This window comes from Aristolochia californica, unplaced genomic scaffold (assembly GCF_029961685.1).
Source record: "Aristolochia californica isolate CCGP_79_NKW_82.1479 unplaced genomic scaffold, dmAriCali1.0.hap1 SCAF_12, whole genome shotgun sequence".
NCBI classification, from domain to species: Eukaryota; Viridiplantae; Streptophyta; class Magnoliopsida; order Piperales; family Aristolochiaceae; genus Aristolochia; species Aristolochia californica.
In genome coordinates this window covers 29,410,643-29,428,450 of record NW_027181793.1, presented here as the reverse complement: position 1 = coordinate 29,428,450, position 17,808 = coordinate 29,410,643, and the positions used below count along the sequence as shown (strand labels likewise).

The 17,808-nt window shown below is 37.6% G+C and overlaps 1 protein-coding gene across 1 annotated transcript; it reads left to right on the top strand.

Moving 5' to 3' along the window:
- On the top strand, window positions 1-4,370 carry LOC137945646 (subtilisin-like serine-protease S). Its single transcript, XM_068791604.1, has 11 exons — window positions 1-265; window positions 369-463; window positions 569-666; window positions 785-943; window positions 1,570-1,681; window positions 1,804-2,359; window positions 2,435-2,529; window positions 2,709-2,951; window positions 3,040-3,154; window positions 3,228-3,414; window positions 3,506-4,370. The coding sequence occupies exons 1-11, from the start codon at window positions 167-169 to the stop codon at window positions 4,066-4,068; spliced, it is 2,322 nt and encodes a 773-aa protein (XP_068647705.1). The 5' UTR covers window positions 1-166; the 3' UTR covers window positions 4,069-4,370.
- Window positions 4,371-17,808: the final 13,438 nt, after the last annotated feature.

The following is a 17,808-nucleotide window of genomic DNA, read 5'->3' as shown; positions in this document are numbered from 1 at the left end:
AGGCCGCTTAAAAATCTTCACAATTTTTACGCCTGAAGAACCCCAAAGCAAAAATTCCTTCCTGCTATCATCTTTTACACGTATAAATACAGCGGTGAACCGCTGAAGTGTTAAACAATTTCCCCTTTTCTTATTTAAATAGCTTTCGTCCCTCTCTCCCCCCACCATGAGCTTGGTCATGGCTCCAGTCTGGTTGAGGGTCCAGTATGTCTATATTTGGGTTCTTCTTCTTCTTCTACAGATTACCCATAGTTTCTCATCTCAGGTGAGTCGGCAAGTTTGATACTACTAAGTTAGTTTTTTCTCTTATTGTGTTTGGAATTTTTAGAAACGTTTACAAGCATTCCTATAATTCCTAGTATTTGCAGGTATATGTAGTTTACATGGGCAGCCATAACAATACTAGCCCAGAAGAGATTTTGGGGCACAACCACCAAATGCTTACTTCTGTTCACGGAGGAAGGTTAGTAATGGCTCATTGTTCTACCATCCATGTCTCAGGAAAATCGGCTTTCTTCCGCTTATGATTCATTTATTTATTTTGCGCTCCGGCTTGATTTTTCTACAGTGCGGAGAAAGCGCGAGCTTCGCATGTTTACAGTTACAAACATGGTTTTAGGGGATTTGCAGCAAAGTTAACCGAAGAGCAAGCTTTGCAAATGGCTAGTGGGTTTTCTACTTTGCTTCCGTGGTTAATAATATATTCATTCTTGCTCTTGTCATTCGTTTCGAAATTTCTTATGTTTTTTTTGGTTTCCAATATCTGAAAATTCAAACGCGGCAGAGATGCCTGGAGTAGTTTCTGTCTTTCCCAATTCAAAGAGGAAACTGCATACCACGCATTCTTGGGATTTCATGGGTCTGATGAAGGATGAAACGATGGAAATTTCGGGAATCTCTACGAAGAATCAAGAAAATGTTATCATCGGTTTTATTGATACAGGTAAGGCAGCTATCTTTGTATTTTTATATTACCATAATTTCTCATATTGTACCTGGCGATTTTTCTTGTCTGTATTGCTTCTTCTTCGCATATCTGTAAGTTACAGAGGCGTCGAAGGACCCCTGTTCGGGAATCAGACTTTTTATCGTCGAAATTGCCATGATCTTTTTCAGTTATTGTCTTATGGTCGCAGGACACACAGTTTTGGCCAATTACTTCTGTGGTGAATTTGCCTTTTCAATCTCTAACTGAATCCTGTGCTCATCTGTTGGACGCTTCCTCTTCATCCTCTTTTTTTCGGAGTTACAGAATCTTTTATAGCAGTATGAACATTTTCCTGGGAAAAACTCCGTGGCTAGTACCATCAGCCAAACCTGTCGACATGATTCCACAGTACTCCACTAACTCATTCGATGTAGTCCCATTACGCAGGGAGCTCAGACTTATGATTTTCATTTTGTTAGTTTCTAATTGTTCTTCTTCCGCTTGTTCCTTCTTCGACCATGTCCGCGAGTTTTAGACTTTAATTATTACATTGAGATGCTAACCAAATTATCTGCGGATAATTAAGTTAAAGACTTCGGTGGATTCAACATAAACATTTAAATACGTGACCATTAATTCAGGAATATGGCCAGAATCTCCCAGTTTCGGCGACGCACATATGCCTCCAGTGCCCTCTCGATGGAAGGGGAAATGTCAAACGGGCGAAGCATTCAATTCATCTTCTTGCAACAAGTTCGATTTCATCAATTTCTGAGTGCATTTTCCATTTTACTTGAAGGAAGGTTCTTACCTCCAGGACTTTGAACTTACTTCCAGTACTTGAATTTATTATTTTCTTCTTTCACTTTGCCCAGGAAATTGATAGGAGCAAGGTATTATGTAAACGGTTACGAAGCTGAACAACAGAGCAATGGAAAAGGAGTGAAGAGCAATTATGATAACGTGGTGAAATTCAGATCTTCTAGAGACAGCTCTGGTCACGGGAGCCACACGGCTTCCACAGCTTCTGGTCGGTACGTAGACGACATGAATTTTAATGGCTTAGCCGGTGGAGGGGCTAGAGGTGGAGCTCCATTCTCCAGAATTGCAGTCTACAAGACTTGCTGGGACTCTGGTTGCTATGATGCAGACTTATTGGCTGCATTTGATGATGCTATCAAAGATGGCGTAGATATCTTGTCTCTGTCTTTAGGTCCAGATGCTCCACAGGGGGATTACTTCAATGATGCAATTTCAGTGGGATCCTTCCATGCTGCTAGCCATGGGATTCTCGTTGTTTCTTCTGTTGGGAATGATGGAAGTGCAGGCTCAGCTACTAATGTTGCACCTTGGATCTTAACTGTGGCTGCTACTTCAACGGATAGAGATTTCACATCAGATATTTTACTCGGAAATAAGACCAAAGTCACGGTGCATTACTTCACTCCACCTTTATTGATTGAATATGATTTAGCTTCGTCTGTTTAACTGTTTGCCTTCGTATAGGGTGAAAGCCTCAGTCTCTTTGAGATGAAAACTTCGGCTAGAATCATGGACGCTTCAGAGGCCTACGGTGGATATTTTACGCCTTATCAGTCCAGGTAAAGAGAGAATTTCGTGCACATGCATTTTGTCGGCGGTCGGGCAGTCGTCTTCATTCTGGTTTGCTACCCTTTTCGCTGGGTTACAGTGTGATCAATTATGTTGCCCCGTGTATAAATTTGTCGTCATAAATCAAATTTTGAGTCGGCTATAATGTTTAACCTTCATTTTTCTGAAGCTACTGTCTGGAGAGCTCCTTGAACAGTACCAAGGCTCGTGGGAAGGTTCTGGTGTGTCGCCACGCCGAGAGCTCTTCAGAGTCTAAACTGGCAAAGAGCATAGTAGTGAAAGAAGCTGGAGGGGTTGGTATGGTTTTAATAGACGAAGAAGATAAGGACGTTGCAATCCCTTTTGTTATACCTTCAGCAATAGTTGGGAAAGAAACGGGCGACAGAATTCTTTCTTTCATTAACCGTACTAGGTTCGAATTGCTTCTTCTGTTTATGAAATTTGTCAATAGTTCATGTATGCCGGGTCCTGATTTGGTTCCCCTGTTCTCTGTTCCCCAGAAATCCACGATCACTGATCTTGCCTGCAAAGACTCTGTTAGGATCTCAACCTGCCCCTCGCATTGCATCATTCTCTTCTAAGGGTCCCAATTCCCTGAATCCGGAGATTTTGAAGGTAAGCAAGAACTTGGTTCTTGTATGCAAACATTAGGTTTACTCGTTGCTTATTAATCTGTGCTTCTCTATAGCCTGATATAGCAGCACCAGGACTAAACATACTGGCGTCATGGTCTCCCGCATTAAAAAAGATGAACTACAATATTCTGTCTGGAACTTCTATGGCTTGTCCACATGTAACGGGAATATCCGCCCTGGTCAAAGCGGTTCACCCGACATGGTCTCCTGCTGCAATCAAGTCGGCAATCATGACATCAGGTAATTTCCTCACACTTTCCCCACTCGGGGTTGATCTTCAGGAACATGAAAGCTTCTTCCCAGGAATCCTATATTTATAACGAATTTGCAGCGACCAACTTGGACAAAAATGAAGATTCAATCACAGCAGACCCAGAAGGAAGGGAGGCAAACCCATTTGATTATGGCTCGGGTTTCATGTATCCCATCGGAGCGTTAGACCCCGGGCTGATCTATGATATAGGACCAGAAGATTACAAGAATTTCCTGTGTTCGATTGGCTATGATGAGGCATCATTAAGAATGGTGACAGGTGGTAGTAGCATCTGCAAGAAACCTAATCCAAGTCCCCTAGATCTCAATTATCCATCAATCTCTGTACCTTATCTCAGGGGTAGCCATTCAGTCACCAGAACTTTAACCAATGTGGGGAAGAGCAGAAGCATTTACAGAGCAGTAGTGACCGCTCCTAAGGGTATCAATGTGACAGTCACACCGAAACTACTGTTTTTCACAAGCTATGCTCAGAAGAAAACATTCACTGTGAATTTCAAGGTGGTGAATCCCTCGAAGGGTTATGTATTTGGGTCTCTAACATGGAAGAAAAAGCATGTACAGGTGACTAGTCCATTGGTTGTCCTAGAGGTTGGCGCTAATTCTGGAGTTTCAAGATAACTTTCACTGCTCACCATTTTTGGTGCTAAAATTGAAGCAGAAACCTTCAGGTCTATGGAAGCTTCTGTAAAACTATTTGGCTTGAAGCATGCAAACTGGGAAAACATGGCAGGTCCCACAACAGGGCAGACATCAAATTTTGGTCAATTTACGTTTAAAAAGCTCATAGCAGGTAACTTGCTTTTATGTTCTTTTCAACATTTGGAGTAATATATTGTGAAAAGAATTACACATTGTTCGTTTGTACAGACTACGTAACCAAATTCTGTGAAATTTATTCATATTCCTCTGTCAATTGTATCGATTGGTTTGTATTTTGGGGTGTTGGATGGATTTGTATATATTTTCGTGGAGAGAGGAATCTTCTGGGTCGAGGGCATCCTTTCACGCTGAGGTATTCCGCTCCTTCCAATTGGTTGTTTTCCGTCATATAGTCCTAGTGATCTCAACCCAGCAATCCCACCAAAGGCATCAACTTTCTTGCAAAACAGGAGGAAAAGAGTAGGCAGTCTTCCTTCAAAATGTTGCAGTTCCGGAATGTGACAAACGAGTGACACCGTACTTTAATAAAGTTGTTAAAGGTGGGTTAATCATCAAATCTGGCGTCTAATCCAGTTTAATCATGACAAATATATATGTTATAAATTTGAGAAATATACACATATTCAAGAAGTAAAGATATGTTTAGTAGCAGACTTCAAAGTCTTCACATCCATCAATAAACACTCGTTAAGATGAGGACGATCTCGTATCACCTTATCTCATTTTCACTTTCACTTTTCTCCTTTTGACGTACACAAAGTGATTCACTTTCTCAAAATACCTATCTTTTCGTACATAATAACACATTTTTAACACTTTTTTTTTTTTTTAAAAAGAATTCACTTTCTTTTTCCACATTTCTGTTTGCCTTTTCCACTACTCTCCTCTTTAGTGGCACATCTGCTGCTTAAATCACTAACATCACAATTCGACGCACAGACGGTAATTATGACAGAGAATTCAAGTGGGCCGAATCTGAACTTTTGACTCTAGCAAGGCAAATGCCAAAATCTAAAGACAGTGGGTCACACTTTGTTCATCAGTAGGTCTTGATGATATACTCTTCTAACAGCTTCCTCAAGCCCAAAACATATGGACGAGAAATTGAAATCATTAAACTTTCAGATCAACAAACATCCATTTGCCTTGCTTTACTTCAAGTCCCGTCTTTGCATAAGCTTGGCTGAAGCCATCCATCAATGTCGGATGAATGTATCTGAAGACTATGGACCTCCGATAACAAAGATCCTTCTTTTTCCATGTTCCAGCCCACCTACATCAACAATAGTGTGGAAAGAACTACCATTTGACCAAACATGCAGGGGGCAGGTAGGATACAACAAGCTTCTCATATTGTCTTTTCTATTCTAACAAAAAGTATCTACTCATGAACCCCAAGTTTCAAATGTACAACCCAGTGACTGTCACAGGACAGTCTCACTTTGAGTGTCTATACTATATCTTCCTTCTCATGACATCTGAATGCTCAGCACCAGATACCAGGAATGGTCCAGGCTTTGTATAAGTTATATTTTTAATGTAAAATATGGCAAAGATCAATGGAATATGTATACAAGAAAAATAAAGCATAAATTAACAACTATTCCGCAGTGGTTCTTCTATGTTTGATGCCTCCATATTATTTCCAACATCTTTTTATCTACAAGGAAAAGAATTTTAATATAATATCCACTGCATTGCACTATGTTAGCGAAACATCTTACAACAAGATGAATGGCTAAGACATCAAGATCGCTCTTGAGGATGAATATCTGCAGGGTCAATTAGACCTTCTAACACAAGAAGTTGATCCAACAGTGCAAACTTCTCTTGTTCCAGAGTTCTAACCTCTGCTTCTGCCTCATTCAGTTCATTTTTCAACAAGAAACTCTTTTCCTCAAGTAGCAAATACTTCCGTCTTAGGGTGCGGTATTCACTGCCAGACGAAGTATCTGGTAAGGAATCTGAATTTGACCTCTCCAGGTGTTGAAAAGATGGGGAAGCTCCGTTCCTAGGTTTCCCTTTGAGGACCTTTTGGGCCTTGAACGGTGGATAAATGGTCTCTGGTCGTCCTTTTACATTTCCTAGTGGGTGAAGTCCCACTTCCCTTCTGGATGAGGATTTCTTTTTTTGTGTCTTGGGATTGAGGACATCCTCAGAGGAAATGACACGAGGATCTTGCATTCTCAGAGATGATGGAAAAAGCTTCTGTTGACAAACAATGCAATATTCAGGCAACAAAGTTTAAATCATCTCAGATAACCTGAGATTTTTCAGAGAGAAATCAAAGACATAATAAATAGAAAGACGAACAGAAGTTGAGAATCTGTGCCCAGAGCAATGGACCTGGATGAGTAGAAATTTGCCTGCTAGATTTCAAGAAGATTTTTCATGCAAAAATCAGTCACATCACACACAGGATAAAACGCTTCTATTCTACTGTTTGCCGAGAGTAAAAGGTTTCTCTCATTTCCAGGATAAATGCAGTTCACTGACACAATAAGTCATAACTTAAGAAGCCCCAGCTTCATGTATTTTTATCATCCAGCATCTCTCTCTTTTTTTTTTTATATATATATTTCCTTGTATTATTTTGAAGTCTTATGTTGGTGAGTTCTCAGTCTCTAAAGCACAGAACCAAGTGCTCAATCCAATGAGAAAGTTGAGAATTCACACCCTGACAGAAGTAGTGGTGCTTTTCTTCATAATTTACATAGCCTCACTCTTTCATTCGTCAAGATTTCCATACATACATAATGAATAGCAACTGATACCTCTTCAACAGTTGAACTAACCAGAAAGTGATTACTGATTTCACTCATTTGACTCAGGTATCTTTGGGTGACATATATAGCTGTTAAACCAGTAGCTTAGATTATAACTTCACCAATGGAGATTCTAACAGAAATCCTAGAAAATTCTCACACTAGTTAGATTTCAAGATTGAGCTTTAATAAATATTTCATAAATCAAACAAGCTCAAATACATTAATAATTAGAACCTCCTTTTCATTCTCTGAAAAATATTAGGACTGCATCACATCAAGAGCACCGTAAGTCCAGAAAGGTCATGACGAAAGTAAATCATAATTGAACCATAAAAAGGTTAAATCTGACAAGTCTATCAAATCCCCATAAATCAAATCAGTAAGTTAAACGAGAGATTGTTTAATAAAAAAAAGGGTCTTCATGACACACAACTAATTAAAGGAACGAAAATTCACACCAGCGGAATGATCAAATTAAAAACCCCTGGTGAAATCCAGCGCCGTGCTCTAAGCAGAAGAGGAACCTAAACAAGCCGATCATCCAAGCCATTATAACGCAGAAGATGGCATAAAAATAAAACTAGCACGATGCCTATAAGCAGAAGAACCTAGGCGCACAACCTTTGCAGTTCAGTATTCAGATCAAGAAGCCAGTAGACCTAAATTAAGCCAGAAAAATGAGAAAAATCTATCACATTTTACAAGAGCAGAGCATCAAAGAGCAACCCTAATCAAGGTTCTGACAATTATAACACGAATTCCAACCGTCCATTCAGCATGAAAGCAAAGGAAGAAAACTAGCCCTAATCCAAGATCATTCCAGACAAAGTTAATACCTCGTGGACGGGAGAAAATTTTCCAACAATGTCCGTCGACGAACTCTTCGACGCGGAGGTAACGACCGAGACAAAAAAGAGAAGAAACCAGGTTGGTGAGCTAAGGGTATTGGGGTAATTATAAGAAAGGCTTTCACTGTTTCAGAGAAGCTTGGACACTGAAAGAGAAAACTCCTCTTCAGCTTACCAAAGCGGCGTCACCATTACCAGTTGTTTTATCTACGATGCCTAATCATCTATACCCAGAATGGTTTTAACCGACTGAAGTTGCGGTCTAGTGTCCGCCAGTTGCGGCACACTACAAGGGCCTAATATTTTTCTCTAAAATAATTAACTTAATATTAATTTATTTGAATAAAAATAATAACATATAATAGTAAATAATCTATTATTTTTAATATAAGATAAAATATAATTACATAAAATACTGAATATTATTTTAATATAATTTTTTTTTTTTAATTCAAACCTTTAAAGAGAAGTTTCATATTATAATTAATTTAGTACTAAGAAAATATGTAACCAAATAATTAACAGATATTTTAATAACAGTAATTTTTTATCTATTTATTAATAAATTACCATTTATATTTAGGGGGGTTAGTCAACATGACTCAGGACATGATCTTCATACGCATTACTCAGTTCATGTCCTAAAGTCATTAGGGAGAGCCAAACTTCATGTCATGTACATGATCATCCATGACTCAGGAATTCATATCCCAAGAGTAAACGGCGGAAAGTGTTTTCCGCTCGATTTTGAGAATCATGTACATGATATTATCGCGGGGCTGTCTCTCGGGGCTCCCTCTGCCGCACACCCTCTCTGCTCTCTCGTTTTCTGCTCCCTCTCTCATCTCCATCATCCCTCTACTGTCTCCCTCTCTACAGCATCCATCTCGCTACAAACGTCCTTTCGGCGTCCTTCTCTCCCATCTCAAACTCGCTCTCCCTTTGAACCTCCCACTTGATTTTGACATTTGAGCTTCGATTTTTTAATTTCTACTTCGATTCGGCATCGATTTTCCCATTCGGCTTTGATTTCAGCCATCTGCTTCGGTTTAATAGTCATCCTCCCGCTCCTCTCCCTCTCTACCTCCGTCACAGAGCACGGGAGGTTGAGCTTCTCAACCTCCCTCTCTTCTCCCTCTAGGCGTACCGTCAGAGCGCCACCTCTGTCGGCATTGCTAGCCATTGTTGCCCACTGGCCCGTCGCTGAGGAAAACGACGATGATTTAATTTTTTCTAAGTTAAGAAAAATTAAACTATCTTCATAAAAATTATTAATTTATAAATTTTATTTATAAAATAATTATTTTATTTATTTAATATATTTATTTTATAATTACTATATTAAAATAGTGATTTAATAGTCATAATTAAAATATTGTTAAAATAAATATTTGATAAATTATTTTGGCATAATTATCTGATTACTATAGTTAATTAAACAAATGGTTTAAAAATTTTGATAATATATTATTAATTAATAATACATAAAATATATTATGTACAAATATATAGTGTGTTAAAGTTATGATTAGATCAAATTTTTCTCTTAAATTATTCATTTTTAGGTTAAAGTGTATCATATGTTATTAATAAATTAATAACTCAACGTATTACTTTCGTTTTTGTTATTTATTTATTATTTGTAATTAATCATGTACGTATTTCATTGGCTCATGTAATTACCATATTAATGCACAATAAAATATCTAATTCAATTAATAAATAAATTAATATATTTAATTATACATTAAATAACTTATTTGTGTAGTAATAATGGTTGTTTTACCTAATTTGGGGCTTAAAGATTATGTTGTAATTAAGTGTACTGTAAAGGTTTAAAGATTCTCTTGTTTTTTATGTTTTTCTCATGTTGGGGCACTATCATTGGAAACTGTTTTCCAGTGCACATGAAGTCGTCAACACTAACACCAAGTGCAAAAATGATTTTCATGTACATGACTAACATGATCTTCATATTGGACATGAACTTGAACTTGAAAAATCTATCCCCCACCCAACTACATAACCATGAACTTTATCCATAGTATTTATGCTAGTATTTATGCTATTTTATCCTTATATTATTGTAAAATTCCATGTAAGGATGTGTATGTCCATATGAATTTTTAGAGTCCAATTTGATTAATTCGGCTTAAATTTTTCTAATGTAGTCAATCTAATTTTGATTTTTCAATAGCAACTTTTTTTTATAAAAATAAATATTTCCAAAATTTGTTGAATAATGATTTTAATATTAGAAAACTATATATCTGTACAATATGATGTGAGTGATTATCTAACCGTTCATTCCAAGTTAGTTGAAACTATTATAACTTCGGACTTGGATTTTTATTTGATCAGGTTGGTTATGTGGTTTGAACCCATGTACCCGAACCCTTCAATATTTAAAGGATTGGGCGGTCCAACAACGAGTCTTGAATTGAGTCAAACCCAATGAAATGTTTTGTTAAAAATATTATTTAATTAACTATCAATATTTTGTCGTAATTTAAATATTAAAATTAAAATCGGGTATTCTTAAATAACGTGTTTAACCATTTATTGGACGTGTGTATATTTGGAGATGAAACATAATTAATAATTAATTAGTTTATTTGTTTGCATGGTTAGTAACTAATAATGCATTAGATATCTTCCTTAGTGACACATTAACTAAATACTTAATAATGTACGTTATTTTTTATATTATTAGATAGCCTAATCAATAAATTTTCATATTATTTTACAAAAAAATTAAAGGTCGAGTTAACTTGCCCAAGGACTCAGATTTTTGGGACGACTCGAGTCAGGTCTCCTTTCCGAGTCATGAACCGACTATTGTAGAAAAATCACCCGAAACGAGTGATTCAGGTCTCCTGTCGACTGGATTTTTAATGAACATGCGGTATCAAATTTAGTGCTCACAGTAATTTGCTTCGTGTGGATGGCGGCCATCAATGATTTCTTCCTAAGTTTTTGTAATATCTTACAAATGCCAATCAAAAGTGGGATGTACGCATTAGTAGTCTCATTGGAAATCATCATTTCGAATTCCAAATTAGACAATAATAATTGCCTAATGATAAGTCCAAGCTTGTTCCTCATACATTGGAGTAAATCTAACCGGAAACCAACCCATATGAAACCTTGATATTTGATTATTTCTTTTCCAAAATAAGAAAAAAAAAATATTATTCTAAAAAATAGTTAATAAAAATAAAATAATAATTATTTTTTTTACTAATTATTTTTAAGATTAATAATGGTTAATTTTTTTTTCATGGGTTCCAGAAAGATTGTTTGGCTCACTCTTGTATTTATCTCATTCGTTATCAACTATTCTCTGGTATTATTAATTTAAACATAAAATATGACGACCTAATTATATGTCCAAAAGTGACAATTGGTTTATTTATTTTTTTAAAATTGCCTCACTAAAGTCAAAAGATATCAATCATTAGTTCGTGAATTTTGTAAAAAGATGAGAGTTAATTGTACTAAATTCAGGGTTGAAATTATTAATTCTTTTGTCTCACCAATTATGTATACTGCTTTTATATCCATGGTACCCGACCCCTACATGTCACATCGGACAATTTGGAGATACGACATAGGAGTAAAGATTTTTTTTTTAAATAATAGAAAATAAAATGTCCAAATTACCCCATATAATAACATAACCATCGAGGACTCGAGAGCCACCAAAGCCGCCGGCTGGTAAAAGCCAACAGGTTCCGTACAAAGCCATCCGACCCGAGTGAAGAAGACGACAGACGTGTAGTTTCGTTCGCAACTTGAGGAGAATTGCATGGCCCATTTAACGAAAAGATCTCTCATGGCATGATAATTTTGGGAACCCCACTCTGACAAAAAATCCCAAGCGAGACACTTCAAGTTGGAACCAGAAAGAAAAATCCCACTAATAAAGACCAAGGATTTCCTCAGAGGCCACTAGTGATGATCTGTCCAAGTTAAGGGTGACCGCGGTGGGCCCTTCTTATTCGTGACACACACTGGCATTCAACAATGGACCCACTTACGAGTCGCCTCCTCTGACTATCAAATTGAATTGGTCACTTTTATTCGAGCTGAACCGTCTTCTTCACTTGTTCTCTTTATTTACCTTTTTAACAAATTTATACACATATTTTAAATTAAACTAAACAGTAAAAGCTACGCGCTAACATTGGGAGTGGGAAAGGGACCTGTGTGTCGAGCATAGGCGGGGCCCATCCGACATGTGCTTATGTCACCGTAAGTGGAGCCGGATCCAAACCAGCGTTGAGCTAAAAGATACGATGGCTCCGGTAGAAGAAACCGGGACAATGTTATTTTTCAAATTTTAAACACTCTTAAGGCGTATAAAAAAATAGGAGGCATCAAGGCGGCATGTGCATGCATTCGATATAGAGAAATAGGGATGCAATGAGAAGAGGGACATGCTGTCTAGTCCCAGTCCGCATAAATCTCCATGACCTTTGACTTTGTCTTTCCACGATTAGACCGTAACATGAGATCGCTTCTGTCTCAGGTTTGTGCATTTGTAATCTTGTGTTAATCGCCGATTGTTTATTTAATAGTCCATGACGTACCCTACTAATGTGCCATCAAATCGTTAATTATTGATGAGGTTGTCTTGTGAAGCGGGGAAAATAGAGAAGCCCATGTGGAGAAAAAGAGCCACCACGCTGAGAGTCTACGTATAATCAACTGAAAGAGGAATATCTTCGAGTGAGTGGTTATTAGATTTGTCAGCTTCCTGTGCTTTAGATACTCGTCATATTCGATGTTTGCAGTTGCGAAGCCTTGCTTTTAGCCCCCATTATGTTAAAACATAAGTGGGTGAGGTGGGCGTATAGATTTGGGGACGTGAGGGAGATTTTCAGAGTAATGGCTGTCGCTAATAATTTTGAAGCATAGCATGGGTTGTAGATTGGCGTATCAGCGTTGTCTTCTCAATCTTCGTATAAATTTAGATTATGTGGGGATTAATATGGAGATGGACAGATAGTCACTTAGACATCAAATGATGAGATTAGGGTTTACATATCATATAAAAAATTATTACTTAGTAATCAAGATACATGTTGATTTATAGGTTAATTGGGGCTCTTGTTTACTATTATAATGTTTAGATACTTAAAAGAGTTGGTGATGGAAACTTAAATTATCTTGTACTACAAAATGAAATGGATGACATAAAATAATTTGGCTTTAGTTTGACATTGTTCCAAGTTTGGTAACAACACCAAGGTGATGTTATACCTCTTTATCTTGAAAGAATTGAGAAAAACATTTGTGTGGCTAGCGAATGCTTAATACAAGCTCTTTAGTACTGAATTATAAAAATACAGAAAGGGCGGGTAAGTGCATTTTCAATGTGAAATGAAAAGTGAATTATTTTTTTGTGTTAGTGTGTACAAAAGAAAATATAGTGAAAAGTGGAGAAAGAGTTTATTAATAAAATAATTTTATATAATTAACCTTATTAAGATAATTTTAGCTAGCTTTTCAATTAATTAAATTTTTATTTACTTTAAAATGTCTAGATACTAGAAAAAATCTTACTTTTAAAATATCTAAATTATCACTCTTAAATTAGTAACTTAATGTATTATTAAATTATTATTTTAAACAAAAATAAATAGGATATTTTATTATAAAAAATAATTTGATAGGTTACACTTTTATAAGTGATTAATTAGTTTATTCTAAATTAATAAAATAATAACAGTAAAATAAAATAATAATTTAATTAATTATACAAAAAAATATAATACCTAAAAATATATGTTTATTTTTAATATCCAGATGTTTGATCAAATTTTTACTTCTACTATATCTAAATTATCACTCTTAAATTAGTAATTTAATATAATATTAAAAGTCATTAATTATATAAATAAATAATATATTTGATTATAAAAAATACTTTGATAGATTCAACTTTTATTTGATGGATTTATTTAACTTTTTATTAATAAATAATATAAGTTTTGGTTTAGTCTACTTAAAAATAATAATTACAATTAAAAAAAAATGTATTTAATTAATTATAAAAAATAAAAAATAAAATATATATACCACCCATAAGAGCTCTTGAGACCCGGAATGAGAAGAAGGAGAGAGGGACCCGAGATAGAAGGGTGTGGAACCTTCATATTTCACGTTCACTCGTTTTACACGAGAGTTAGTGAAAGTGATCATTGGTTAGGTGAAAGTGATGCGAGTGAAAGTTATGATGACATAGAAAAAGGTAAAAGTTTGTATACTCGTTTTTTTTGCTTTATATAATTATTTAAAGTAAATAAATTAAATGGTCTCACAATATGCATTGTGTGATCTCACGTGGTTGTCAAAGGGTTTCTATTTGGTTTTAACCCTATAATTTCGCTTTCACTGGTTTGGAGCGAGTGAAAGCGATCATTAGCCTTGAAAGAGGTAAAAGTTTGTATACTCTTTTGTTGCTTTCTATAACAATTTTCAATTAAATAAATTAAATGCTCTAGAAAATGTCAATAAAGGGTGCTCGGTCTCCTTTGTTGACCCGGTAAATTAAATGCTCTTACAATATGCATTGTGTGATCTTACCTGGTCATCATGTCGATAGAGGGAGCACTGGCTCCTTTGTTGACCCTGGCTAGTAGGGGCTGCTATGTGGTTAGGCAATTCAAACAACGCTTTTCCACTAGTTCTATCAACGGATCCATCTTAACCCATGTGACTACTCCTTCCTCTCTCCGTGCCTATGCACCGGGTAAGAACTAGGTAAATCTCTCTTGTCTCCTCTCTAGCATGTTGGCAATAGAAAAGGGCGGCTCTGTATAAACACGTCACTGATGAGTCATAAGTACAATTTGATTTAAAAGTTTAAAAATTTAACTATTTTTCTAATGGCCGATTCGCCTCTGCTCTAGTGCGGAGTGCGGACTTTTGTTAGCCGAGGTCTACGAACGAGGTCGGCTGTCAGGTGGATGCCCTAAGCGAACGCCTTCAACACTCAACACCGAGGATGTGGTTAACCATCCCTTTGACGAAATTTCTTTGGTGTACTGGATGCATCACACCTCCTTTTCCGCGACGACATGGCTGCCTTTCCGTGGACCCCCTTCTTTCCCTACTTGTTTGTCTTTTCTTCCCTCTCCTTCTTCCAGGTTAACTGAATATGGTCTCTGTCTTTCGGTTCCCAGTTCCCACAAGCCAGCGTAGCCGGTCAAAGAGTGTCGACTCTTCTTACCTGTGGGCTGTGGGTCTGTTATCCCTTCAACATCGTCCTTCGCTCGACCCTATCCCGTTGTACATCCCTAGAGTTTAAAGAGTGTCGACTATCGACTATACTTCCACGTAGTCAATCTTATCTTATGGCGCAGTGTTTTCTACTTCTCTTTAGCGTCTTTGAACACAATAACCTACGAAACGGACGAGATGCATACATAATACAAGAAGACAGTTTTTTTTTTTCTATCATTTATGCACCTATTACTTCCACGTGGCACTATTACAGCATGACGTTACCGTCATGGCAGAAAGTCGCCGTGGCGAGCGCTGGCTGACTTGAGGACTCCTGTGGTTAAAAGTAAACCGTCCGATCTTTCTGAAAAGGAGGAAAAGGAGACGTTCGATGTGTCCTAGACATTCATTGTTACCAGTACGGTTGTGCGCTCTAGACGGCTGAGATTTCTGGGACAACGAGCGTCCGTACCGTCTGGTAAAAGCAACGGCCTTGGGAACCGGTTTAAAAAGAGGGAATGAGGAGACTCACAGCTGGCATTTCCGGAGAGCGAAAGCGACTCCATCGGGCCCAGCCGCAGCCGCGGTCGGTCAGCCACTCGCGACGCGTGGTTCCACCAACGGCTGGAATCCGAGACGTCCCGGACTTGTGCTTCGCGGTCGGAAAGTTAACGAGTGCGGCATTGCCGCTATGTCTTGCCTATTCCAGGAATAAAATTTTAATTAAAAATAAAAATGCGCATTCTGGTAGATTGTTAGATGATGACATTTTTCCTTCGTGCTTTTTAGGGAGGGAGATTCGCGAGACATTTCTCCCTTTAATCTTGTTTAGTTCTGTTGTCGAAGGCCGGCGCCGAAAGCCGGTCGTTCGTGCCAGGGCATTTTTGTCCTTCGGACAAAGGAAAACCCCCGGCGGTTTTTGTCGAGCCGGTAACGAGAAACGGTTTCTTTTTTACTGCGCGGATCTGTCGATTACACGTCAGCGACCACGGCGGGATCAGGAGGATAGGCGCGAGAAGAAGAGGACCGACCAGGGAAACTTCCACTTTACACTTTACAAGGTGGTGATCCCGTCTCTCTTTTCGTGCGTCTGAGCAGGTCTCGCACCGCCACCCCTCAAAATTACCTCCAGTTTTCAACTCGATCCACTTTTGCCCACTGCAAATTGGCGCCATTTCTGGCGCTCATGACACGAAGAGAAGACGAAAAAGACCGTCACACTGTACCAACCTTTACCGAACACGTTCCCGTAGACCACTTTCCCGTTGCCGATAGATAGATTCGGTACAGACTGACCGAGATAAACCTTCCTAAATTCGTAATTCATATCGGCGGGTGCGCCAAACCAGGGCGGCGAACCATTCATTTGGTGGCATTTCAATAGTCAGTCTCAGGACAGTTTTTAAGGATGAACTAGTTTGGCTTTCCATTAATAATCATTGCCATTGCGAGGAACGCTGACTCGAATTCTTTAGTCTTGTTTGATGCGATTCGTTTAACATTTGAGAAGGAGACCATAAATCGATGATTAATCAATTAATCCAATTAGGCTAATTTAATCTGGTCGCCATTAATATTTGTTATGATGAACAATAAATCTCGTAATGTGGATACAGCCCACTCCGTAAATCATGTCCAATGACTGGTGTTCAATTAAATATGTCTTTCCATTGGTTCTTCCTCACCCGGTTGCATTAAATAGACGACGTTAGAGTCTGTCTCCCCGTTGGTGGATAAATTGTTATCCCATTCGATACAAGTAGAATTCCATTTCTGACTGAGACTAAGTTGTTGACCGGCATATATTGGGGATTAATCTTCGCATGAATTTTTTTTAGCGGTTTTTTGAAGGGTGGCATTGGTTTCTTTTACTCTTTCTGCTCCAGCAACCAGAGGAATAAATGTGAACGTGCTCAGAGAGAAAATGAATAACGGATGAGAAGTAAAAGGTGCACAGATCGGAAAACTATTTGTTGCCCGGAGGTGAGGACATGGCATGTGTTGCACGAAAAAAAGGGGTTGGTATATGGCTTTTTATAGCGTAACTGGAACACTTGAATGCGTATAAAATGGCTAATAATGCAGGGACAAGAACAAGGCAATGGCAAATGGCAACTATCAGCTGCACCGTTTTATGACATTTACTTCAAGCAACTAACCATTCGAAATTTTCAAATACGAATTTTATTTTACCGGTTTTCTATAGTTAAAAGTCTAATTTAATGTGCACTTTAATTTGTTACTGACTTCCATTTCATGTAGGTGTTGTGTAACAGAAATAGACTTATTATCTCTAGGGTTTGATTTAAAATGAAATATGGTCTACATAGTAATTGAAAGGGGGTCATTTGAATAATTCTCTTTTCTTGTTACTTGTAAATCGCCTTAATAGCTTCACTTGCGTTTTTAGGTTTGTTACACCACATTAGATTGATACCGTATCAAAGAAAATGACAGAAGAGAAACCATAGGGTCGAAGAATGAATCGTTGTGCAGGTGGAGTAATGGGACAAGTGTTGATAACTCATGATTTGACTTGAATACTTAATGCAAATCAAATAAGAGAATCAATACCAAAATATGATAAAAAAATGCAAATGAAATTCTTTAATTCATGAAAAAAGAAAAAAAAAAACTACTTTAACCAATAAAGAATAGGTTCAAGTTGCCATGTGACGGGAGCACTGTGGTACGGACATACTAGTTAGCGGAGTTGACTAAACAGACGATACGAAAATCTGAGTTTAGCGGATGCAAAGATGAGAACAAATCGAATCGAATGCCCTGTAAGAGAGCAAGACACTAAGAGCCCGGGAGGCTGCGTTTCCGTATGAAGGGCTCGTGTCGAAGCA